Source organism: Accipiter gentilis, chromosome 33 (genome assembly GCF_929443795.1).
Source record: "Accipiter gentilis chromosome 33, bAccGen1.1, whole genome shotgun sequence".
Taxonomy (NCBI): domain Eukaryota; kingdom Metazoa; phylum Chordata; class Aves; order Accipitriformes; family Accipitridae; genus Astur; species Astur gentilis.
The window spans coordinates 16,324,646-16,350,443 of record NC_064912.1 but is presented as its reverse complement, the minus strand read 5'-3'; the positions used below and the strand labels follow the sequence as shown (position 1 = coordinate 16,350,443).

Genomic DNA, 25,798 nt, shown 5'->3' with positions numbered 1-25,798 from the left:
ACCTTCCTCTCGAACAACTCGGCCCCGTCTCCATCCATCCCTTCCCCATTTCGACCACCAGCCTGCCCTCAGCCACAAGCGCTCTCCACGGTGACTCCGGAGCTCGTTTGATAAAACCCCTTTAACCAAAGCCAGCAGCTGCCCACGCAGTCCCCCCCCCCCCCCCTCCTCCCCACTTTCCACGCGTGTCACCTCGTCCCGCGCGGCGTGCTCGGCGCTGCGCGGCGGTGACACAGAGCGACCGCCAGGGGGCGCCGCGGCGCCGCTCCGCTCCGCTCCGCTCCGCCCCGGCGGCCGGACGCGCCGCTCAAGTCCCGGCGGCTCCGGGAGCTGCCGCCGCCGCCGCCGCCGGGGGCCGCGCCGAGGCTGCCCCGCCGAGCCCCGCACGGTGAGTATCGGGGCTGGGGGGGGGGGGAGCTGGAGAAGGCAGACCCTACCCGAGGTACCCCCTTTTTTTTGGGGGGGGGGGGGGGGGGGGAGGGAGGGGGGGGGTGGATGTCCCCTGGAGCATCCCCGAGACATCCCCTCCGTGCTGACCCACCGCACCCGGGAGCTTCTTCCCGGTCAGTGGGTGTCCCTCACCCCTGCTTGCTCGGATGGGAAGGTTTGTTTCTTGTTTCCCTTGGAAAGTGGAGGTGGGAGGAAAGCGGCGGACCAGGCTTGAGGCTTGTCCGGTTGCTGTTGGAGACCCAACGTGCTCTGCTGCCTGCCCGGCAGGGAGGACTGTGCTGGGGAGAAAAAGCACCTTGGGATCCTTGTCCCATTGCCAGGCACTTGGGGATCCTTCTCCGCATCGCACATCCCTTGGGATTCGTGTTCCGTGGCACAGCCCTTGGGATCTGTGTCCCATGGCACAGCCCTTGGGATCTGTGTCCCATTGCACAGCCCTTGGGGTCCTTGACCCGTTGCACGGCCCTGGGGGTCCCTGTCCCGTCGCACATCCCTTGGGGTCCTTGACCCATCGCACACTCCTTGGGATCCTTCTTCCCGCTGCACACCCCTTGGGAACCTTCTCCCCGCTGCACGCCCCTCGGGACCCTTGTCCCATTGCACACCCCTTGGGATCCCACTGCTATTCCACGCACGCTGTTTCACCTGTATCGAGCTGCTCGGGACTGTTGTGGCATCCCAGGCCTTGGCAGGGAGGTGCCAAGATGGTCTGTGTCCCCAGGAGGCTGGAACAGTTTCACGCTGAGTTGTAACTTTAACAGAGAAAGCTCAGGGGAGTTTGCTACTTGCTTGGGAAGTGCTTATTTTCAGTGCTCTCCAGGATCAGTTAATTATTGCTGGAAAAAAATTATTGCTAAGATCTTATAATTAGGCAGCCTACCGAGACTCTGCTGCTTGGAAGGCAGCAGAAAGCAAACGCTCTTTGTGAAACGTTTCTTGCGTGTGCGTGTGTGAATAGAGCTGCCCGGGCAGAGGGCTGGCATTTGTACTTGCGCATTACCGGAGAGCTGATGCACGTTGGCGGCTCAAAAGACCCTGCAAAATAATGAATTAAAAAAAAAAAAAAGGCAAGAAAAGAAAACCTGCTAAAAGGCCTCCTGTTGTCCTTATAGAATCAGGTCCCAAATCATTATAATCTATTTGCGGAGCTATAACTGCCTTTAGGACAAACTGTTAGTTCATCTTTTGCAGGACCGGGACTGCCTTTATGTCCTGTTTGAACGGTCCCTGGGCCGTGGGGTCCAGGGCACTACCGCAGAGTGCCTGCTGCTAATAATAACGCGGTAAGGAGTTTACCCGCTCTGATCCGGCTAAAGACGGCACCGAGGCTGGCATCGACATTATCAGCCTCCGATCTGTCCCGAGATTAGACGGATAAAACTCACACAAGAAAAGGTTGGGCTCTGAAGCGGAGACTTGATCCAGAATGGAAGGGAGTGGGGGCTCTGATTCAGAACGGAGGGGTTTGGGCTCTGCCCTGGCAGCCTCGGCTGTAGGGACGGGATCTGCAGAGGGGCAGGATTTGGAGCCGAGGCACGCACGTCAAAGCCGCCGTGTTCAGGGTGTTCTCATTTCCTTTGCTCTCCGAGTTATAATTTGTTCCACATTGCAGTGCCGGGGCGGCCTCTCCCTCCACTCGCAGCATCCAGGCTGCAGTCGTTGCCATTAGACCGAGGCTGTGACTCGAGTGGTTTCCATCCAAAAGTAAAAAAAAAAAAAAAGAAAAAAAAAAAAAAGGGGGAAAATTTTCAAATAGAGATCTGGGGAAATAGCTTTTCTGGTTGCTGTTCTGGGACGGTTATAGCTGAAATCTCACCGCCCATCCATGCAGAGCTGCGTCTGTGCCGGGACGAGCCCCAGGGAAATTCCAGGAGATTAAAAAGCGTTTTAATAGTGTTGCTGCTCTTCCCAAAAGGTAGTAAGATGACCTGGTAGCTACAGGTTGATTGGCTTGATAGCATCCCCCCGGGGAGAAGAGGGAGAAACCTAGCTCAGGCTTTAATTGATTAAAGACTTCAGCACTAGGAATAAATTCCTGCCATCCAACGTGGCTGTATGGAAAATAACTCCTGGCAAGTAGAAATTATTTCAGTCTCCGACGCAAGAGGTGACTCTCTGGCTGTAATACACTTTTGCGAAGCATTTGAGTTATGCGAGGTGATACTCTTGTAAAAATCTGCACTTTCCAGTATTAAAAAAGTCAGGCCAGTCCAGTATTTAGAGCTGACATTACACAGCATCAAGAAAGCTGGTATTAAATAAACCTGATCCATTTCAAAGGCAGTTATCAGAGGAGATTATCACTGCTGGGCACTGCTAGCTGGTAGCATACCCTCTGCATTTCAGTACTTTTATTCTGGAAGGAGATAGAAATGATTTCTGGAAAAACCTGGGGCTGACCCAGAGCAGCACAGTGTTAATAGCTTGTACAAATCCGGACGGTAAATCGGGCGAGCGAAAAGCATCCTAATTGGAGTGGAATGGAAAATGGAAATCTTTTTGCACCCAAAAATAATAAACCGGAGTTGTTTTCCTGTCCCTAATCTGGATGATAAATTTTCAGCAGGAGCTACTTGCAGATGCTGAGAGAGGCAGCTCAAGGGCTCACTGGCTCCTTCCTCCAGCGGGAGCTGCCTGGGAGGTGGCTGTGCGTCTGTCCCGATTTCTGTGCTGGAGAATTGAAAATTTTCAGGGCAATGGGAAATTTTGCTCTGGAAAAAAATAGCAGTTATTTGCATTTTCGGTCAGGGTGCTATCGGAACCAAATTTGGGCTTATGACGGCCAAACCCAGTCTCTCCATCTCAGTGGAAGGGACCGAGGGGCTGCAGAAAATGCCTTGCAGTGAGAGACAAGACCACTATTGGGTTAGTCTACTCATAAATCAAATCAAAGGCAAGGAGGGGGCTTGACTAAAGCATCTAAATACTCTCGCAGAGGAGAAAATACATGGTAGCCAAAAGCTCGTTAATTGAGCAGAGAAAAGCATGACAAGAATCAATGTCTGGCAGCTGAAGCCAGACACATTGGAAATAAGGCATAAATATTTAACCAGTGGGAGCGATTAATCATCAGAAGAAACTGCGAGCAGCAGAGGTGGGTTCAGCATCTCTTTGCCTTTCACATCACAACCCGTCACCTTGCGGAAAGTTTCTCCTGTAGCCCCAGTGCTGGACCAGCAAGAGGGGCTGGATCGAACCCATATGGAGGCTCTAAGTGATTTAATTTGATGGTGCATTTGTCTTATTCACGGTGGAGCCACAGAAAAGAGTATTTCTTGTGCCCTGCTGGCTCTTTCTGAGAAACACCCATGAAATCACTGCAGGCACTTTGCAGGTGCTTCTTTTCTCTTTCTTTTTCAGTTGCCAGTGGTCGTTTTCCCACAGATCTGTGGTGGGAGGGCGAGGGGATGGTGCTTGGTGGCTCTCCTTGACGTCCAGCAAAATAGACTGAGATTCAGGAAAAAACCAACCTCGGTGAGCATCCCAGCATGCTGTGGCTGCTGGGGGAAGGAGCTGGTTCAGGACTCGTCGTTCACCCATGGGCCAGAGGGTCCCCAGCCTGGTGTCCCTGGGGACACGCGTGTTTGGGAGGGGGAGATGAAGGTCACGGGGTTTTGGCTGGTCCCATCTCCTCCCCTTCGCTTTTCCTTTCCGATCGAGTTTCTTTTCCTCTGGCTGTTCTCTCCCTGTCTCTTTGCGATGGGGTAGGTGCTGTCGGTGGGCATCGCCGTGGCTGGGTTTGCTCCGTCTGCCCCCCAAGGCTGACATGTTCCTGCTGCGATGGAGCCTGAGCTTGGGGCTGGGCTGGTCTTCCCCGTCTACGGGCTGTGGCTGGATGAACACGTGCAAACACGCGTGTCAGCAGCCACGCGTGCCCCGCGGCTGATGTGCCCCCTCCATCCCAGGCATCAGCTGCTCTTACGTGCAGCAAGCGCTTGGGCTGTTTGATTTGAGGCCAGGGGGAACATAGTGAGATGCTGAGCTATAGGGGATATATACGTGGCGCAGTAGCCTGCATTGCAAACGTGATGCACATCGGGAGCGGAGTTGCAGCGTGTCTGAGCCCTCCAAAGGCACCGCATCTGTGAGCAGCCCAGGACCGCTCCTCCTCTTCCTCTTGCAGAGGTGTGACGGACACTCGCCCGGGACGATGCACGACAGGGGGGAAGGCCCGTTTTGAGGAAGATGATGAATGGAAGGAGAAAAGGCATGTGAGAAGGATGACAAGGTAAGGGGAGGATTTGCGTGGGCGCTGGGTGGGGGCAGCGGGAGGGAGCTGCTCACCCGTGGTGGGAGCAGGAACCTCGGAGCCTGCAGGAAAGTCCCCCGTGGTTGCAGAGTCGGTTGTGCTGATGGAAGGACATGTGGTGGCCATGTGAATACCAAAAGCATTTGTCATAGCTCTGCAGAATAAATACAGACAGTGCTGGCTGGGGAAAATAGCAGGTTTTGGTGTGGCCAGGCACAGCGTGCGAGGAGGTGGAGGATACCTGGTAGAGATCCCGCTGGGAGGCAATCACAGGCTTTTGGCTGATTACTGTAGAGTTGTTAGCAGGGATGTCATCGAATGCTGAAGAAAGGGACTCTTTGGAAAGTCTGGGTCACGCTTCTGTAGCTGCAGGCGCGTGTCCTCCAACAGCGCACGGCTGCGACGCTGCGGCTGGGGAACCGGGCTGCCTGCAGCGAGGAGGGGGCTCAACCGCGCTGGGGAGGTGCATGAGCGCGAGTCCCACCAACCTTTGGAAAGATGTGCCCAAAGAGTTAACGCCGTTGCTGGCTTGTCTCCAGGTAGCTGGGTCCAGCTGGAGCATGCCTGCTCTCGCAGCAGAACCCAACAGCATCACACGTACCGCAGTTTTCTCTTTAGCCTCCTCGGAGATGCCTGTGACCAACATGTCTGAGCGCACGGATGCGAGAAGAGTCCATTTCGTTATCATCTTATCATGTCCGTTAGAGTCCTCAGGGGGATTAAGACCTTTGGGAGAAGGCTGTGATTTCTCAGGTGACCCGGGCTGGTGCCTGGTGAAAGTACACCAGTGTTGCTCCAGATGTTGTTGAAAAATGGGATGGCCAGGCTGGAAGCTTCTTCTGATCCAGGCTTCTTATTTTTTCCCCTGTGAAATGCCTTTACCCCTGCACTCTGTAGAAGCTGTGTTTGATAGAAAGAGCAGGAAAAGAGCGGAGCTATAAATAACATATTCAAAACCAGGCAGGGACCTGCGAGAAGTGAGGATGCTGTCTCTGTCTGTGATGTGGGCTTGGAGGAAGGACTGTACCGCCAGCAGATGTTAAAAGGTTTCCCTTTGTGCTGGAGGTAGTTCAGGGTAGAGGAGATTAAATCCACCAGCTGAAAACAGTGGTTTGATGACAAAGTTTTGACTTCGGCATCCTTGATGGCAAGGACTCGTAGGGACACGGGGGTAGTTTTTCTTCTGGTCGATGTTAAGGAGGGCTGGCAGGGCTGTGCTAACAGCCTGGGGCAGCAGTTCTTCAACCCGACCGTCCGCCAGTGCCCTGACCTGCTCCCCAGGTCGGGTCCACCCTGGTACTCCTGGGAGATGTCACACAGCAGACACCAAGGGATGTCCCCAGGGACGTCCCCAGCAGGAGCAGCAGCTCCGGGCTCAGCTGGAGGAGGAGCAGCGGCATGGGGGGAGCCATAGCTCTAACCCCATCCCTGCCTCAGTTTCCCCAGTTGCAAGGTGGGAGCAGGAACAGCCTTCCCCAAACCCAGCGAGTTGGAGTGAAGCTGCTGGGGCCAGTGCTCGGCTGGCGAGGTACAAACCACAAGATGCTAAGCTCTGCTTTCCAGGCTGATTGCTAAGCCTGGTTTTGGTAAGCCAGGGCTGGAGAGGCTGCCGCCTTCCCTCCCTGCCCCACAGCACCCGGAGGGCTGCTGTGTCCTTGCTTTCAGAGCCAGTGGGTTGGGAAGAACGACAAGTCCCAGCATTTTCATGGTCCTGGGCCGGGGGGGGGAAGGGGTGACACGGGGTATAGCAGCATCGCACAGCTCCCAGGCACGTCCTGCAGCCTTAGTGCTTGCTGGTGCCTCAGTTTCCCCATCTGCAGCGTTCAGCGGGTCTCTGGTCCTGGGATGGGGAGCTACACACCCTGCAGAAATCCTCCGTGCGCAGCAAGGAAGTTGTTTCTGGGTTAGAAGGTGACCTCTTCCATTAGCAGCAGGGACGCTTTTTCTTCCCGAATTAGATGGTGGTTTGGAGGCTTTCCAGGGCCGACATCATTCTGCCTGATAGCGCTGGGTTTGCTCCGGCGGCGAGATCCTGCCGGAGCGAGATGGGGCTGCAGATGCAGCAAACTGCCGGTACCCCGCATCTCCCTGGCCGTGCACAGCTGGATCATGCCGACTGCTGCAGATGGGATATTTTGGGGGCCCTCTACGCGTGCACCGAGTCCCTGCCCGTGCCCGTTCCCTGCACACGGGCTGCACGTTATAAATCTGGAGGTGAGGGAAATCCCTGTCCTGTCTGAATCAGAAATGCTCAAATTCTCTTTCCGGACCTTGGCTGCCAGCAGTCTGTGGTGCAGCCGGTGGCGTTATCAGCGCCGTGCAAGCGCCGGGTGTTTGTGCATCCAGGATGCGATTTCAAAGCCGGCCCCAGATGTGGGCAGTGACATCGGGCAGGACCGCTATCTGCCTAAAGCCAGAAGAGCATCACGGTTTCCAAGCGCGCTCCTGGGGACCGAGGCGCACCGGGAGCTGTCGCACGGCTGTGGCCGCATCTCCTCCGGTCGTTGCCCACCCAGGGCTGCCCCGAGCAGCCCTGCCCCGGCTAACGTGACAAGGGCAGCCTTGTCAGCGATGCCACCGCATGCTTTAACGTCCTCCGCAAACTAGCAACAGCCAAGAGCTTTGTCAGAGTCAGGACATTTTTAGAAAGGCTAATTAAAGCCCATTTTCACCCTTGTGCCTCTCGGTGAGCAAAAGCATTTAGCGGTGACCTCAGAGTGACTGAATTTGCACTTGAGCTTTCTGTTTCACCTCTAAAAAATGGGATTGCTCCGTAAACTCATTAGTGAAAGTAACTCCTGACGCCTTGGCTCCTGACCAGGATGGGCCCCGCCAAGTCCCGCTGGGCTCTGCTCTCCTCCCACTGCATTTTGCTTGGGCAAGAGGGACCTCTTAATACACACGAAGGAGAAATTTGGGGCCGCTCCAGGCTACGTTTTCAGGGACAAATCCATCCTGGGGTAACGGTGCTGATGCCAAGGAGCCCTGGTGATGTTTTGGGTTGCACAAGGGAAACGGCCCTCCTCTCTTGCCGCTGTCCCTTCGCCACCCTTGGAGGTGACAGCGGCTCCTCCACGGCCACCAGCTCGCTCCTGCTCTCTCCTCCCTGCTGCACATCTGGCCTCCAAACCACTGACTTTCCCCTTTTTCCTCTCCCCTGCCCAGCTGCGCCCCATGACGACCTCACGCGCGATGTTTTATGGGTCCTCCTCCACCATGACTCCACCATCCAAGAACCGGCTGAAGCGCCAGAGCCGGATTTTCTCCCAAGTCTTATACCGGACTCTGAGCTACAAGGACCGGAGCTCAGCCTCCGCTTCCCCGGCAGCCGGTGAGGATGACCCGGCCGAACTCTCCACCCAGCTCTCAGCTCCCGGCGTCCTGAAGATCTTCGGGGGCAACATCTGCGCGGGCACCAACTACAAGAGCGTGCTGGCGACGGGCAGCTCGGGCGCGCGGGAGCTGGTGAAGGAAGCCCTGGAACGCTACGGACTGAGCCAACTCAGCGCCGGGCAGTACGCCCTGTGCGACGTCATCGGGAGGTTCGAGGGCCCTGAGAAGCAGTGGCAGACGGAGGGGCTGAGGGTCCTGGGTGACCACGAGAAGCCGCTGCTCATCCAGGACCTCTGGAAACCCAGGGAGGGTTTCTCGAGGCGGCTGGAGCTGCGCAAGAGGGCGGAGGTGGAGGAGCTGGCAGCCAGGGATGTGGACACCACCACCGCAGGTCAGAGCTGGGTGCGGGGCAGGGAGAGGGGCCGGGGAGCTGTGACCACCCCCCCCCCGAGCTGCCTGCGGGAGACGCACCCCACCCCAGCAGCTTTTACCCGTGTTTTGGGCATGGGAAGGGGTGGTGCAAGTGGGAGGATAGCCACATTTTAGCTGCAAGGCTCCTGGGTAGAGTTGGTACTCCGTACGTAAAGGGAAATGCGACCCCAAATATTTACCCCAGCCCGTCTAGGCGTTCATACCAAATTCCCCGTCGCGGCTGGGCGGCAGCAGGCAAGACCGTCAGCGTTGCCCGCTCTTCCCATCGCCGCGAACCAGCGTCACGGTGTCCCATGCCTTGGCACGGCTCCGTGCCTGGCAGAGCACTGCCCTGCTCCCCCACCTCCCCGTGAGCAGCCCCCAGGCTGGATACCCTGGGCAAATCTGCAGGAACAATTAAGCAAAATGAAAAGCTAAGGAAGAGAGAGCAATGTAGGGCAGGAGAACCCCCCCCGGAGATGCCGGATCGAGTCCAGGGCTGGCAGGAGGAGATAAGTGCATCATTAGGAACCAGCAGGTTAATAAGTTACCCCAGTGCAGAGTAATGAAGTTTTCCTCCTCCCACCCTCAGATAAAAACCCCATGAGGATGAGGGCGGAAAGGCTTAAAATCAGATTTTTAATTGCACGATGCCCTTGGTGGGTCTGACCTGCTGACGGAGGGGTCCGGATCAGGGTCTGGAGGTGTCAGCCAGGGTGTTTTGCTGGGATGGGCACCGAGCGGTTCCTCACACCTGTAGGAAAGGGTTGCGATTGTCAGAAATAACCTAAAAATGGCGTAGGATTACCCCAGGCGTTCAGCAAACGAGAGCCAAGGTTCCCCCACCAGCAGCGGAACAAATGGCCCAACGTGTCCCACGCCAGCGGGGACAGGGCTCCTTTCCCATCTGCTCTAACGAGGGCTGGAAGGAGCCCAGGCACATGGCGTGAAAGAAACCAGCCGTGCGCGTTTCGGGGGAGTACAGATGCTGCTGGGGTCCCACCACCTGCGATTTGCAATTGCGATTTTGCCTGGGTGCCCCAAAATCCGAGCGTGGGGTTTGCAGCTTCGCGGGTTGCTCGTGTTGTGGGCAGGTGCCCATCAGCACGAGGAGCCAGGGATGGGCTCACGTCCTGCCTTGAAACGAGAAAGATAGAGGAACGGTGGAAAATAACCCAAAGCCCTCATATTAATGCTATGCAGGGTGGTCTGCTGGCACCCGATGGTGAGACAGGGCTCCCTCCATCCCTCGCCGCGTCCCATCCTTGTGTCTGCTCGGGGAGGGGATGCTACAGGATCGGTCCCAGCTCGCTGCACGTGTGAGATGCGAACAGAGAGAAAGAAGCTGCTGCTGCTGCTGGTGCCCAGGCCAGGGAGTGGGCTGCAGAGGTAGATGCTCTGCGCTTCTCTTCGGCTCTTTCTCCAGTCAGGATCAGAGAGATATTACGTGCTTTGAGAGAGCAGTGACTCTAAAAACAGCTTCTTTTGAAGCAAGGAAAGGGCAAGAGCCAAGCGCGATGGTTATAGCACACGGCAGGGAGGGCCACGTGGCAGCTCCCTGCCTGAGCCCAAGGTCACATCAACTCTTGGCCTCAAATTCTCCCCCTCGGCTGCAGCAAGCAGCGTTCCCACCCATCACTTGGATCCTGGGTGGGCTGGCAGCTGCGGGGAGGGTAAGGCTCCCATGCAGGCCAGGGGAGAAGCAGGCAGCGGGCTGGCCGGCGCGGGAGCGGGCAGCACGGAGCTGGCCTGGGCTCAGCACCCTTCGGTGATTTCCCATGGAGGAGCAGTTCCTGACCGGATCGCGTGCCCTGGATCTGGAAATAAGCCCGTTACACTTTCAATGTAGATATCACTTCATTTGTTTCAGCACTTCTGGGTGGGGTGGTGGAAATTCTCCATTTTTTAACCTTCAGGCATTTTCCATAGCTGACCAAGCTCTTCCGAGACAGAAAACCTACACCCACGTTTGTTTAGGCTGTCTGCTCTGCAGACTACACAGCTCTGATTTGTCTTACCTGTTAAAATCTCACTCCTGCAGCCTTTTCTTTCGGTGGCACCAGGGCCTCTGTCATCGGTCTCACCCCATGCTGGTGGCACTGCCCGAAGGGATGCTGTGGGGATGGGACCACGCTTTCCCACCGCATCCGTGAGCTGCCGGGGATGAATGGAAGTGATGCAGCAAGTCTGGGGGAGGCATCTGCTTCCCCCTCAACTCCAAAAAGACACAAAACTCCTGGTGTGATGGGGACTGACTGCGAGTGCCCTCCACCGGGGTCACCCTTGTCACCAGCCTCAAGCTGGCAGAAGTCCCCTGGCCAAGCATTAGCTGCCTGCCCACGGTCATGGGGCACCGGTGTGGAAAATGCAGCATCTGGCAAAAAAAAAAAAGGGACTTTGGGCTTGCAGGTCCCTGGGGAAAAAACAAACAAACAAACAAAACTGGGATGCTGCAAAGCAGGATCCCCAGAGAAATACCTGCACTACCCTTCCCCACGCAGGGCATCGCTGGAGCGGCAGGACTGGGACCACTGGTGTCACACAGGCTGGAGCATCACTACCCACCCTGCAGCTGAGCTGGGGGAAAGGCTCCACAGGTCCATCTGTGACCTGTTAGCAAATAGCTTAAGAGTTTTATCTGCTCGGTTATCCATTATCCTAATTAGTTTATTAGCTGCTTCCCCCTGGAGAGGAAGGTGCTCACTCCTCACGCCACTAATTAGCAGCCCAGGTAGAGCATCTCTGCAGTAAACGAGGCTGACGCCCTCTCTCACTGCTACCTCCAGCCCCACTGCTTTTGGGGAGCGATGAGGCAGCGGTTAGGGAGCATCTGGGGAAAACACCAACAAACTGGAGGGCACTGGGACAGAGGTGCAGTACTTGGCATCTTTACGGCAGTCACCTTCCAAACCAGCCCCATTTTGCACCATGTCCTGAGCTTGCTGGGGCTTTCCTGGGAGACTAGAGGCTGAATTGCGTGCACGCCTCAAGAAACTTAGGAGTTAAGCCTGTTGGGTTAAAAGATGCTCTGCCAGCTGCCTCCGAGGAGCTGGCTTTGATATACTTTAGCACGACTGCATCCAGGGAGGATTCCCTGCAGGGTCTGTGTAGCAATTACATGAGGAAGGACTAGCCTGGCGTTAGCCCCTCCTGGGTAAATTCAAAGCATTACTTCTTTCCTGGGGCCTGTGGAGTTATTTATTGACTGATCTATTTCTCAGCCAGGAAAAGGGAACCTCTTTCCTAGGCTGAAAAAGAGGCAGATCCCAGCTAAGATCCCAGGAAGGTTTCCCCCCCGGAATGCAGGATGGGTTTAGAGGCAGCAGTTTGGTGGGGTCTGGTGGATGCTGGCCGGGGGGTGCGCGGTGCCCCTGCCTGGGGTGCCCAGCTCTCCCTAAGGGACAGGGTCCCATCCTGCCCCGTTCCCATCTGCATCACCCTGTGGCTTCAGCCGCTGCCAGCTCTGTCCCGGCCATGCTCTGTGGGAGATGCTCGTGCAGCATTTTGGGTGGGATAACCTGCACACGCTCGGGAGAAGAGAACGGTACCAGAGGATTGAAAAAAACTAACTGGGTTTATGGAGGGACTTTTTGTTATGCTCAGGAAAAGAGCTGTGTTTATCTTTCCAGCGCAGCTCCGGGGTTAGCGGGGAGCCTGTGACGGGGGCTCTATCGGCAGTAAAAAAAGCAGCTTTTTCCTACGCAAAATAAATACAGAAGCTTCCTTTCCCCTAGATAAGGGACCGGTGATGGCGTGTCTCTCCAGGCAGTGGGACCCCAGTCCCGGCAGCCCCCGTTCCCTCCCAGTGCAATGAGCTCCAGCAATAGCTGCTCCCCAGGATCCGGCCCCTCTCCTCCTCCACTCCCACGGGCCGGGCTGGGACCTGCATCACCCCAGTCGTCCTTCATCCCTTTGGCCCATTTCCATGCTGCGGGTTGGAGACAGGGCTCCTGGGGGGAGCCAAGGCCTCCTGCGGACACGTTTGGGGTGGCCTTCGGCATCCCCAGCGGCACAGCTTGGGCTGTGCTCCTGCCCGGGCAGGCTCGTTGCACCCCTCCGGATTTCACATCTGCGGGACGCAGGCGTCCCGTGCTGTGCCGCTGGCCGCGATGGGGACGTGAGCAAGGCCGATTGCCTTTTTAAGAAGGACACGGGGCACTGGACGGCCAGGGGTGGCTTGGCCATGCCTTGCCCTAATCCCAAGGCATGTAAACAGCAGGGGCTATTTTCTCCCTTTCCCCATCCCCGTCTCTTTCATTTTCCCAGCAAAGGAGCGCTCGATTTAAAACAAACAAACAAAAAAATGTATTTCAGAACCGGCAGCCCATTCCTCACCAAATAAGGCAGATGACATTTTTTTGGGGTCTGAGCTTGTGAATGTCCCTTTAAGCAGCGCCGGGCACTAGGCTCTCCGCTCTGCCATCCCCAAATCCCGCCGGCTGTCCCCAAATCTCGCTGGCCGAAGCCTGCTCGCAGGTCAGCCGAGCCGTGAGCGGGGCTCTGGCTCTGTGCTGCACCGATGCCGCTGCAGTGCTGCTCCTACAAGCAAATCCTTTAGGTTTTTTTCCCTTCTCTTCGTCCTCCCCGAATGCCAGCGACCTGCTCCCAGGAGGCTGCCCACCCGAGGTACGAGCATCGCCCATCGGACCTGCAACTTCTTCTTATTTCTCCTGCAGAGCTCGAGCCACGCTTACAACACAGAGGGACCCCACGGGGACCCCCCCCCCCCAGGGTTGGGGACCATGCGAGGGACTGCTTTTGCGGTTAGGCCAGGCCTATTCATTTGCTCTGGCTCCCATTCGTCTTGTGGACAGCTCTGTCTGAATTGATGCTTGGGAGAAGTTAATTACAGCTTGCTCCTGCGGCAGGCAGGCGGGCAGGCTCCACTGCAGCTCCCAGCTCCCATGCCTGGCTGGTGCTTGGGGGGGGGGGACCCTGGGGCTCCCCACAGCTCCTGCGTTCTGCTGGCCCCTGACTGCTGAAGGTCTGGAGGCAGCATCTTTTTTTTTTTTTTTTTTTTTTTTTTTTTTTTGGCAAAGATTGAGCTCAATTTCTTTTTAGCGCAGATTTATTTTTTTTTTTTTCTCCTCCCGGCAGCGTGGCCGGGGCGGGTGGGGGATACTGCAGATGCTGAGCCCCCCCCCCCCGGTCAGTGTGGGCTTTGGGGGCCAGGGAGGGCTGGGGCATCCCCTTTTTGGTAAAGGCATTGGGGCACGAAACTCTCCACCTTTGGATGTCCTGGCATCACCCTTTGGGAAGGGTGAAGAACCCAGGGGACATCGGCCCAGGGAGGGGGTGCGCTCCTGGAGGCTGGGGGGGAGCTTTCAGCCTCTCCATCCCCTCTCCCACGCTGCAGCATCCCTCCAGCCGTGGGTTACTGCGCCTGCGGGGGGGGGGGGTCCCGGCGAGGTGGCGAGGTCTGAACGCCGCTTTTCTCCCTCCTCATCCCCTCTTTCCCCCCCCCTCCCCCTCCCCCCCAATTCCCCGCAGGCATCAACGCCCAAGCGCGGAAACTGCAGCGGCACCGGGCGCGGGGGGCCCGGCGGCCGCCGGCGGGGGTTGAACGGCGGGGTCCCCCCCCGACCCTGCGGCGTAGCCTCAGCGAAACCAGTTTAGGCAATCCGGTTCGAAGGACAGCCACAGGGATCGGGACAGGGACCGGGATCGGGGAGAGGTTCCAACGGCACTGTTCCACCTTGCCCGGGAGCCCGGCGGCGGCGCGGAGCGGCGGCAGCATGCGGTACTCCCTCTACCAGTCCCCGCACCTCCTGCTCCTGCAGGGCTACAGCCAGCAGCATGTAAGCACCGCACAGGCTCTCCCCGCACCCCCCCGCACCCCCCCATCCTCTGCTTTTCTCCCCCCAACCCACCCAAACCCCGGGGAAGAGCGGGGGGGGGGGGGATGCTGCTTGCATGGCCGGAGCTGCTGGGTTAAGGGGGGGTGGGGGGGGTGGTGGTGGGGAAGAGCATCCTTTGGAAAACGAGCCGGGCCGGCTTGGGACTTTGCAGTCTTGTCCCTGAGTGCGGAGCCAGGACCCGCGCCCTTCCCCCTTCATCCCCGGTTAAAGCCGCAGAGGGAGGCAGGGAAAGCCCCGGAGCAGCATCCCGGTTTTGCGGGTTGATGGCTGAGCTGCCCCCGTCCCCTGTCTGGCTGCTTCATTAGTGGCAAACGTAATGAGAGGCAGCAAGGAGACAGCCCGTCTGGGAGCCTCTGCTCCCCAGCGCTGGAGGCACTTGGAGAACTGGAAAGGACTGGGACGGTTCTTGGAGTTAATGGCTACTTTGTCCCCGTTGACTATCTGGCTGGTCCAATCTTTCTGGCAGGGTGACATTGGCACTGCAGCCCCTCACCCGTCTGCATCCATCCCGTTAGTACAGCTGGGGAAACTGAGGCACGGGGTGGTTATGCCAGCTGCCCCCGGGGCGTGCGGGCAGGTTGGCGGAGAAGCCGGGGCAAGGAGCGGTTGCTCTGACCGGGGTCTCGCTGTCCTCCCCCGGCCAGGGGGGTCCAGGCATCCCTGCAGTCTGGGGGAGAAGGTGGGAAGGAAAAGCAGCTGTGGGGGCGAGAGGTGGAGGGAAGGTTCCCTCTGCCCAAAGCAGCTCCTTTTACTGCGTGCCCAAAGTTATCGTGCCCATTTATTAGCGTACCCAAAGCAGGGATCAATGCTGTCCTGCTCGACAGCGAGGAAAATAGAGAGAAACGTGTTTCTGCCGTGCGAAAGGTGCAGCAAGCGGGGGGGATGGCCGGGGACAGCGGGAGGCTTCAGCACCCACCGCACTGCAGGGAGGAGGGTCCCTTCTCCCCACCCTCCGCTTCATGCCGCCTCTCCCCGTTTGGCAGGACAGCTTGGTTTACCTGCTGAACCGCGAGCAGCACACGGTGGGCCAGAGGACGCAGGCGAGCAAGCCCAGCATCAGCCTGTCGGCCCCCGACATCTTGCCCCTGCACTGCACCATCAGGAAGCTCCGACCTTCCCGGCATCGCTCGGAGGAGAAGCTGGTGCTGGAGCCCATCGCAGGTGCCGGCATCTCCGTCAACTTCGCCAAGGTGGCCCGGACGGTCGTGCTGCGGCACGGGGACCTCCTCTCCCTGGGTCTCTACTACCTGCTCCTCTACAAGGACCCCATGAAAGCCCAGCCGCTGCCGGCGCAGACCCTGCTGAGGCTGCGAGCCCTGCACCCCGCCGTCCCCGAGGGTTCCCCCGTCTGCGGGGCGTGTGGCAGCCTGCTGAAGGACAGGGACCCTGTCACCAAAAAACGGGGTCCCTCGCCTGCCGGCGGCCCCAGGGTACCCCGCAGAAAGTTGCTGCTGGAGTTCGAGCCGGCGGCCGAGGATGTGCTCCTTCGGCGCATCATGACCCTAATCGAGCCGGGGGGGGACGACCACAAGCTGACACCCGCCTTCCTGCTCTGCCTCTGCATCCAGCACTCAGCCACCAGCTTCGAGCCGGGTGACTTCGGGCAGCTGCTGCTCAAAGCGGCCAAAATGATCCAGAGGACGGTGTGGGTCAGTCGGCGGTGGGACAGGGGTATTGGTGGGGTGGGGGTGTTGCTGGACCCCCCCTAGGGGCTTCCCCCAGCCCGGCCCCCAGCAGCGGCGAGTGCTGATCGGGGTGATGCTCGTGCCGCCCGGTCCCGCTGGTTTTCATTTTGCTTTCCCCTTCTTTCCCTGCCCAGGAGCGAACACGAGAGCTGGCTGAGAAGCAGTCCCAGCAGTAAGTGCAACGCGCTGCCCCTCCTTGTTTTATCCTGAAAGGGGGAGAATTCAACTCGGTTCTTCCTCCCTGAGTGAGAGGAGGCCGTGTCTGGCTAAAACCACCCTCCCAGCCTGGCAGCACCAGGGCACGCTGAGTTTTCCTGCTCAATCCCACTCATTTGGTGCTCTGGTCCTTTCGCCATGGTGCGTGCAAGGCCCCTGGCTTGGGAACGTGTGGGGCTGGAAAAGCAGGTGAACTCGAGGGAGAATAGGACCTGCGGCAGCTCTGGGGTCTTTTCCAATGCAAGACCTGGCCAAGGCTTTGCACGTGGCTTCAGCATCCCTGAGGGATGTGGTGGGGATGGCCCCGGCGTGGGGTCTCACCCCGTTCACACTGGAGACCCCTCTGTGGTGCAGGGAAGGGGCTGGCATTGCGCGTGTACATCCAGGGATGGTGTCCCAGGGTGGGGAGCACCACTTTGGGGCTATCACAGCGGTGCCGGGGGCTGGCTTCCCAGCCATTTCCAAAATCCGGGCTCCAAAGCAGCATCTGGAGAAACTGTTGGTGCTTGCTGTGAGCTCTCCTTTAGGACAAGCTCCGAGGATGCTTCCCAGGCCTTTTCTATAGCAGGAAAAAGCAGTTCAGCAGTTGAGAAACTTGCCAGATGCTTTTTATTTATTTTGTTTTATTTTTGAACAGGCCAGTGCAGGCGGGCTGGGTTTAACCGTCCAGAGCTGGCAGGAACAGCACATACTTCTCGGGGAGAGCTGTTTTTCAGCCATGAGTGTTTACTGCAATTCAGCTGTGTTAGGGGGAGTCTCCCCCAAAAGTGGCACCCCACAAAGACCAGGTGGCTCTCGGCCAGCCCAGTCCCCGCAGGGTCCCCTTTGCTATTCCATAGAGCAGGAACCACCAGATTTTCGTTGTAAAGGGTCTTCCTAAGGGGGGTGCTGGGCGTGGGGGTGAGGGATGGAAAAGCTCTTCAGCTGTCCAGCATTGCCCCAGGCAGGCCGTTTTCTCCCCAAAAACTTGAGCGGGGATGTCGAGGAGTGGCAGCCGTAACGCCTGCTGTGTCTCCCCAGCCAGGACCCTGCTGCCCTGTCCCGCTTCACCATCACGGACCTTCTCCCAGACCTGCAACACATCCTCTTCTGGATGGCCAACGCCATCGAGGTCCTCTACTTCATCCAGCAGAAATCGCCCACCTACATCCAGAGCATGGAGGAGGAGCTGGACGTCAGAGGTAAGGCTGGACGCAGCGTCCTGCTTGCTTCTCCGGCCGGAGCGACTTTGCTTTACTAATCCCCAGTCGCAAGTGATGGTCAGTGCCCCTCAGATGCTTCTTTAACCCCCCGTAATCCTCATCGGCAGGGATGTCTCCGCGGTGCAGGCCGGGGTAATCTGGGCGGGAGGAGCAGCCTCGCGTTGTGCCGCGGTGCTGCTCGGTTTCAGGACCAGGTTGTGTTGCATTTGCAGCTGAGCCTCCCCTTTCCACCACAGCGGCTTGTGGTTAATGCCTTAGGGGTGGCTTTCTGCCCTCCAGTTGCTGTGGGGGCACCTGGATTTGCAGGCAGCCCTGCAGAATTGCTCACTGGTGAGCCTGTGTTAATACCAACAAAAACAAGAAAAAGAAAAAAAAAAGAAAGAAAGAAAAGGGATTAAATCAATCATCAGCCTCAGAAACCTTCTGCTCTATGCAGCAAGTTTAAATATTCGTAGCCCAGGCAGGGTCTCGGAAGGACAGGGCAGAGGCCACCGGGCTGCGCTGCCAGCGGCGTTGTGAGCTGTGGGAGATGGCAAGTTTGCGCTCCGGGATGAGAGGAGCCTCTTTGCCCCTTGGGGGAATGCCAGGGTGGTGATGCCAACCCGGGAGCACTAATAACGCCCACCCCGGGGATTTGGGGAGCAATGAATTCAGCCTGCCTTGCTGCTGCAGGTTTGCTCCCCCATCCTCCTCTCCACCCCGTAGGCTCCAAGGAGTCTCTGTTCTCCTCGACCATCACAGCCAGCGAGGAGGCGATGACGGTGCTGGAGGAGGTGATCATGTACACCTTCCAGCAGTGCGTCTACTACATCTCCAAGGTACGTGCTCCCCGGGAAAGGGCAGCAGTGTCCCATGGGGCCAGCACAAGCATCCCCAGCAGCTCTCGGGCTGCACAGGAGGGGTTTTTTAAGCTTTTACTCTTTGGCAGTTGCATCATGCCGAGGTGTTTTCCTTTGGGCCGAAATGCCCCGATTTTTGGTCGCAGCCCAGGAAAAGTATTGAATTACTGCGGTGTGTTTCCCTGCCTGCAGTGCAGCGGCTCAGGGGAGGCGTTTGGGGAGAGCTGCTTGGCTCCGGCCAGCGCGGCAATAATGGTGCGATTCAGGGCGTGATGGAAAGGGGCCCCTGGACCGTCGCCGTTGGACCGCGAGAGCCGGGCAGCACCGGAGCGGGGAACAGAGCGGGCAGTGTGAGGCAGGAGAAAGGCTGCTGTGTGCGGGACAGCCCTGCCTGTCCGCTGGCATCGGCACACGGGCATGCAGGGGTTGCTCCTGCTCCGCTCTGCCGAAGCGGCACCCTCCTCCCCAGGACCCTCGCCTCCCCCTTAGCCTCAGCAGAGGTGGGTGCTAGGGGCTGCTCTCCCATTTAAGCAATAGGGAAAGGTCATCCTCATCAGGTCACCGTTTTTCTTTCACCCTCGTGCCCAGCTGATCGGCTGCTGCCCTGGTTCAGATCAATTTTCAGATCCTTTTAGCTCAGCCGTCCCACGCTGTCACCTCCAACTGCTAAAAGCAACAGACACGTTCATTTTAATTTGTTTTTTTTTAAACACTTGCGCAACACCGGAGCGCATCGAAGCAGGGGGTAAGCAGGATCAGCCCCTTGCCGGAGCAGTGCCAGTGGGGTTTGCTCAGCTTGTGGAGGTGAGGGGGTCGGAAGGGTTTGGCTCATTGGGAGAAAAAAAAAAAAAAAAGAAACAAAATCAGTCTGCTGTGAACTTGCTGCTCTCTCTGCAGTGTCTGTATGTGTCGCTCCCTGCCCTGCTGGAGTGCAACCCCTTCCAGAATGAGTGCCGGGAGAGCTGGCGGACGTCCCCGCCGCTGCCCGAGGAGCTCCGCAGGGTCGTGCTCATCTACCAGGCGGCACTGGACCTGCTCCGCCAGTATGAAGTACACCCGGAGATCACCTCCCAGATGTTCGCCTACCTCTTCTTCTTCTCCAACACCCTGCTCTTCAACCAGCTCCTGGATAAGGGTCAGTCCTCCTTGAACACCCAGCCTGGACTGGGTAATCCGTAGGGGACCGGCCCTTTGGGAGACACTCCAGTCCATCCCAGTTCCATCTCGGGGGGTACAGGAGGGAGGGGGCTTCAAGCAGCTTGAGGGGGCCTGGGGACGGGCAGGTCTCAGCACTGTTATCTCCAGGGTCCCCATTCCCAGGAGGGGTTTAATCCCACGCGTGCCCCAGCCTCACCCCTGCAAGAGCGCTGCCCTTTTAGCCTGAGCAGAGGAGGCTGACAGCAGTTCAGAGGGGCAGCTCGTTAATAAACTACTGCAGTCTGCTTTGTAACTGAGGTCCTCGTTAGCCCTCATTAACACAGCAGCCTCATCGCCTGCTGTTAGTGCCAGGCGAGGTCCAGCCACCACCCAGAGTTACAGCTCTAGGATACTGGGGACATTAACTTGGATTTATTTTGCTGACCGGGGGCAGCTCTACCCCTGGGGCAGAGGCTGGGCTCCGGCCAAAGGCTGGGGGTCCGGGGGGGGGCCGCGTCCCCGACACGTGCTGATGGATGCTCTGCCTCCGCAGGCTCCTCTCTCGGCTGTTTCCACTGGTCGCAGGGGGTGAAGCTGCGAGCCAGCGTGCGGCTGCTCCTGGAGTGGCTGTGCGGCGCCGGCTTCGAGCAGCTCGCCCAGCAGTTCTTCGCCAAACTCGCCAGCGTGGCCAACCTGCTGGCCATGCCCGGCTCCCAGCTGGTCCAGGTGAGGGATGCCCGGCCGGGGGCTCGCGGCATCGGGATGGGCACGGGCAGGAGAGACCCCGCTCGGCATTTGGGGGATCCTTGCAGTAATACGTCCCTTCTGCAACCTGTCACCAGCTGCCCCTTCCTGGGGTGGTGGGTCTGTGGGGAGGCAGTACCGAGGAGGGGATGCTCAGGTTCACTTCGTCTTGCCCAGCCTCTCCCTCCCACCCTCCTCGCGAGCCCTTGCTCCTCGGAGAAAGCGGCTCCTCACCTCGGCCGTTCGCCCCGCGCTCTGTTTCCTCGCTCAGATGACCTGGCCGTCCCTGCGAGCCGAGTTCCCGGCGCTGAGCCCCGCGCAGCTCTACCGGGTGCTGAGCCAGTGCCAGGCGGCGATGGATGTGGGCTGCATCGCAGCATGGCAGCCTGGCGAGGAGGAGAACCCGGCCACCTTCCAGCCCGGTGAGCCCCTGGCTTTGTGCTCAGCGCTGCTCCGGTCACCCACAGGCTCCCTCCAAGGTTTTTATGGACAAACCAAACAGGCAATTCCCTTCCCCTCCCTGGGACTCCTGTAGTAACTGCAGCGTTCAGGAATAACCACGGCCCCGCAATTCGGATATTGGAAAGGATGCCAAGCGCATTCAGAAGGCCTTGGGGCTCTTTCTGCGTTCCCAAGCAAGGGGTGCCGGTGCCTCGCAGCTCACTGTGTCCCCGATCCCAGCTGGGATGGCCGAGAGCCGGGAATTGGGGTTCAGCCCAGGCCAGTGCTAGCCTCCCTCCTTCCACCTTTCAGATGACATGCTGGAGTCCTTCGACAACCACCCGCCCATCGTCCTGCCCAGCGGGGGCTTCAAAGTGGACCTGGAGGTGGAGACGTTGGACGACAACATCTACCGGCACCTCCTTTACATCCGCCACTTTCTCTGGAGCCTGCGGAGCAAAAGCCCCCACGCCAGTGAGGGACCAGGCTCAGCACCCCCAAAGGTAGCCTGTACCCCACGGAGGGGCTCTTTCTCTCCAGGGTGGGCAGGAGAGTCTTGGGTCCCTCTTGGAGATCCCTCCGAGCCCAGCACCAAGGGCTTGCTGCCCTCACCTGCAGCCCGGAGCTGCGGCGATGCCCTCACGTAGAGCTGCTGGAAGGATTAGTGCTGCTAATCCCCCAGCATGGGGGCTGCGGGAAGGTGAGCTGGAAGGACAGGCTCGTCCCAGCAATCTTGTTAGTGGGGAGGAGGGAGGAAGGGGGGTGTCTGCAGGCAGCGCTCCCCTTCTCCCGGCATCTTTCCCTGTCCTCCCTGCCCTGCATCCTGCCTGTCCCCAGGTAGCCAGGCGGACTTGCACAAAAGCGCTAATTAGCTAATGCCTATAAAGAGCAGGGGGGGAGTGAGACGTGCTGCGGGTGCTAAGCTCAGTTGCCGTTCATCTCCAGCTCGCCGGGGATGATGATTTCCCTCCAGCAGGTCCCCTTCTGCTCTCCCACCCTGTCCCCATGGACTGCAGGGCCCACAAGCACGGCTACCTCCTCCCATCACCCTGGGGCCACATCACCCACATCTGGGGCCACAGGAGGAGCCATGCTCCACTGGTGTGTCCCCCTCCGGTGAGATCCCCCAGCAGGGACATGACCAGAGTCCCCTCCTGGCTGGCTGTGAACATTCCCAGCACGGCCCTGGCCACGGAGCTGGGGTGGGGAGCTCTGCTGGGAAGCCCGGACAAGCCCTGGCTGTGTCCGAATTGCCAAGGCTTTGGCTGGAGCCGGCAGCCGTCCTGCCTGCAAAGCAGACAGGGTGGTGGGGTGCAGGTAGGGTGTGAAAAGCACATACAAGGGATCCCACAGAGCATTTTTCTCCTTCTTAAGAAAGAGGCATGCACGACGCCAGATGTCCTGGAGGTGAGCGAAAGCCCGACTGCTGCCACCCTGGGGAACACCGTCACCCAGGAGGACTACTGCTCCCTGGGGGGCTGCGCCGAGCCGGAGGGGAACCCCCCGCTCAGCCTGGCCACCAACGGCTGCCCTTGCGAGCACCCCGCCGGCGAGCCCCAGCTCCAGGAGAAGCTCAAGCAGCTGCAGCTGGGCAGGGGTCCAGCACCCAAGGCTGGCACGGCACCCATGGACCCCTCCTGCCTGCTGACGCCACCCACTACCCCCCTGAACTTCGACTCCGGGAGCCCAGAGTCCCCTCAGGGCACCGGCAAGGGGCTACAGGACCCCCGGAGGAATGGGATGAATGGCACCAAAGGCAGCACCCCCGAAGGTACTGAAAGCTGGCGTTGCTCTGCTTTAGGGGTGCAGGATTGGGGCACGAGGGTGTTTGCTGCCATTCCGCTGCACAGCCCCTGCCCGCACACGCGGTTCCTGCGGGGACTTGTCAGTGCTTGGAAAAGGCAGGTGAGAGCAAACGAAGCATCTCATCCAGCTCCTGCCCTGGCAGAAAACCAGCCCTGGGGCTACGTGAGGTCGGCTTTGATGGGGTTTTGGGGGGCAGCTTTCTGTGGGAGATGATTGTGAGGCTGGGTTTGGGTGATGCCAGAGGGGTAAGTCGGTCTCTCCACTGCCAGGATGTTCACCGACCCCCTATGACTACCCCACACCAGAGTCTTCCAGCCGCAGCTCTGCCACCGATGATTTCTGCTATGTCTTCGTGGTGGAGCTGGAGAGAGGACCCATTGGGCTGGGGATGGGGCTGATCGACGGCTTGGTGAGTTCTCACCGATCGCAGGAGAGGGCTGATGCTCCTCCAAATAGCTGGAGCGGGACTTGCGGGACATGTTTTATACCCCAAGAAAAAACAGCAAAGAAGCTAATGTCTTCGCACGGGAGCTAGGCTGCTTCTCCTGGGGAAAAATGAGACACAGAGTGATTTATCGGGAGGAGCAGATCTCTGGTCCTGGGTGGCTGTGCCATGCACGCAAAGTCCATCACAGCTGTCCTGCAGCTGGAGAGAGCAAACGGGCTCAGCGCTCTTGTAGAAGGAAAATGACTCAACCGAGGTCTTTCCTCCACCCTTCAGCGGGTGGCAAGGCAAGCGGAGGGGAGCAGAGAGGCTCGTGGGGTGCCAGAACAGAACTCATTGCATAAGGTGGCGTTGCCATCTGGCTTAGGGCAGTGGATCATCTTACTAAGTGGCCTTTCACGGCAGTGCATTAGTCAGTAGGAAACAGGGCATCACCGAGCCCCTGGGACAGCCGTGAGTAAAGAGCTCCAATCCCAAGACAGCTGCAGGTTAACGATGCTTTGCTCTTAATTAAATTGAACAAGAAAATATTGCCCCCACCTCTCCTTTCTGTGGATAAATTGATATAAAACTGAAGGCTCACATTTCCTTCCTGTTACTGTTAGTGACACCGTCCCCAGCACCCATCCATCAAGTTCCCCAGAGCCTTCAGGGTCCCACCTGGCATCAGGCACCCACTTGGCCGTGAGCCACGGGGAAGAGTCACCCTGTTTGGGGAGCTCAGCCCTTTGGGACCACAAATCTTTCGTGTCCCTTCTACCCTGGCTGGTCACTTACGGCCTTTCCCTGCCAACAGCACACTCCTCTCTGCTCCCCGGGGATCTACATCCGTACCCTCATCGAGGACAGCCCCGCGGCCACCGACGGCAGGCTCTCCATCGGGGACCGCATCCTGGCTGTCAACGGCACCAGTCTCATCGGGGCAGACTACCAAAGGTGAGTTGCAACCCGCTGGAGGGCCCGGTCCGGTATTGGCACCTTGGGAGTTACTGCTTAAATCCAGATTGTCAGCTGTTTTGCTGCAAAGAACTGAACGGGGTCTCTGAGTCCCTGGTGCTGCGGTCCTGGCCAACAACGCAGAGGATGCTGCGGTATGGGCAAGCTGTAGAGAGAGGAGCGAACTGCCCAGGACACTGGAAAGGGGGCAAGGCATCTGGGTGCAGGGGTTTGGAAGAGGGATCAGGAGGAAAAGGAAAAGGATTTGTTTCCCAAAGGAAACAAATGTGAGCTCCAGAGCTGAATCTCAGCAATGCAGAGTTGCTCCCCCCGCCTCGAAGGCAGCGGGATGGGGCAGCTCGCACCCTGCCCGCCTGCCTGAAGCAGAGCTCAAGGTGCCCACGGGGCAGAGAAGCTCAGGGCTCATTCTCCCTTGTCCTGGCAGCACTTGTGTGGAGGTCAGGCTCTCTGTAAAGCTACAGGCAGCAGAGAAACAGACTCTGCTTGTAGCACTGAGCAGGCACAGAGCAGAGGATGCAGGTGTTTTGCAGATGCTGGGTGTTTTGCAAATGTCCGTGACCTGGCAGGCTCCTGGGGGGGCTGCCAGCCTGCAGGGAGCCAGAATTCACCTCTTTCCCCTGTTGCTGCTCTCTGCAGTGCGGTGGACCTCATTCGCTCTGGAGGGAAAAAGCTGCGGTTTCTAGTTGCCAAGTCGGACACGGAAATAGCCAAAAAAATCAGTTCCAGCTCCTCTTCCTCCTAGTCCTTGTGGTACAAGGGTTCTTCTGCAGCAGCTTGCGGGTGGAGCTCTGGTTAAGGCTGACCTCGGGGAGCCTGGAATGCAAGAAGGAGGACCAAGACTCCACAACTGCCCTCGATTTGCTTTTCGACACCTTGCCCCTGCGCCGCAGCAGATGCAAGGATATCCAAGGGTGGTGCACGCTTCTCCCGCTGGGAGCATCATTCCTGATCCATTGCCCGTCCTCACCTTATACCCTGTGTCATCCTTCTCAGGAGCCTTCCTGGTCCTTTGTCCCCTCTGGCAGGGGGCAGGAAGGGGGTGCTACCCCTCACGGGGGCTGTAGGCAGGATTTTCTGGTCCTCTAGGCTGGCAGCCCTGCGTGATCTTTCATGCTGGTAGGCAGAAAGCTTGAAACACCTTTGGGATTTAAAGATTAGCATGTGGGGCAGGCCTCGGCTTCGCTGCGGCAGTGGCCGCCTGAGGTGCTGGCGCGTCAGGCTGGAAAATGGTGCCCAGCTCTGGGGGTGGTAAAGGCAGCACAAGCACCCAGGAGCCAGATTCCAAGCAGGATGCATTGCTAGGAGTTACGTTCCCTGGTGCCATACCCTAAGTCAGGTGCCTTTGTGCTGCTGGGCTACAAGCACGCTGTCCCCAGCCCTGCTTCGGGGTGGGAAGCAGCTACAGCAAAGGGCTGACACCACCAGCAGTTCCCCGTGAGTCCTGGGGAGAGCCCCTTGAAGAAAAGGACTCTCTCGCCCTTGCTCATGCAGCTTTATTGCCCAGCTCTGGCACCACAATCCTGGCAGAAGGCCCCCAGGACTGACGCGACAGTGTGGGGCATTCGCAGCAGAAAATTTCCCCACGCGTGAGCTGTTGCCCTCTCCGAGGGGCTACAGCCAGGTTAGTGCTTCTGTGCCCGCCCCTGGTCCCCGAGAGCCAGGAACGGTGGGTTTGTGCCACCAGGAACCCGAGCGAGCCTGGCAGCGTGCAGTGCCAGACCCCAGCCGTGGCTGACGCTGGCCCAGGCAGACAAACGACATCTTGGCACCGTGTCCTGGTCCTCTCCCTCCGGCTTTGCCAGCCCATTGTAAGGCCGCCCTGTTCCCTGCCCAGCTCAGAGCACCTCAGAAGTGTGTGCTGCTGGCATGCCGCCGGGTGATGATGGGCAGGAAAGGGTCCCTTTGGAAGGTCAGTCTTGAATGTCCCAGAAACAGCTCTGCTATCTGCTGACAACAGCAACGCTGTCAGCAGAGCTGGGGTGGCAGCTCCACCGTGCGGCTGGCCAGTCCCCTGCACACCCGGCC

The 25,798-nt window shown here is 58.6% G+C and overlaps 1 protein-coding gene across 2 annotated transcripts; it reads left to right on the top strand.

The window, feature by feature from the left end:
* Nucleotides 1-278: 278 nt before the first annotated feature.
* RADIL (Rap associating with DIL domain) lies at nucleotides 279-24,525 on the top strand. Of its 2 annotated transcripts, none has more exons than XM_049791768.1 (16): nucleotides 279-388; nucleotides 4,574-4,678; nucleotides 7,865-8,423; nucleotides 13,934-14,241; nucleotides 15,285-15,944; nucleotides 16,121-16,158; nucleotides 17,223-17,383; nucleotides 18,110-18,222; nucleotides 19,141-19,378; nucleotides 19,934-20,106; nucleotides 20,396-20,546; nucleotides 20,878-21,068; nucleotides 21,940-22,336; nucleotides 22,641-22,780; nucleotides 23,613-23,752; nucleotides 24,410-24,525. In XM_049791768.1, the coding sequence occupies exons 2-16, from the start codon at nucleotides 4,643-4,645 to the stop codon at nucleotides 24,513-24,515; spliced, it is 3,411 nt and encodes a 1,136-aa protein (XP_049647725.1). In that variant the 5' UTR covers nucleotides 279-388; nucleotides 4,574-4,642; the 3' UTR covers nucleotides 24,516-24,525. The 2 variants fall into 2 exon arrangements, with proteins under 2 accessions (XP_049647725.1, XP_049647724.1); XM_049791767.1 differs by having other exon boundaries at nucleotides 15,285-15,950.
* The last annotated feature ends 1,273 nt before the right edge of the window (nucleotides 24,526-25,798 follow it).

What these genes read in the sequence shown, in the direction of transcription:
- RADIL (XM_049791767.1), top strand. Translation starts at nt 4,643, where the DNA reads ATGGAAGGAGAAAAGGCATGTGAGAAGGATGACAAG. An exon ending in TGTGGACACCACCACCGCAG is followed by an intron (nt 8,424 to 13,933) that starts GTCAGAGCTGGG and finishes AATTCCCCGCAG; the next exon opens with GCATCAACGCCCAAGCGCGG. An exon ending in TGGGGCTGATCGACGGCTTG is followed by an intron (nt 22,781 to 23,612) that starts GTGAGTTCTCAC and finishes CCCTGCCAACAG; the next exon opens with CACACTCCTCTCTGCTCCCC.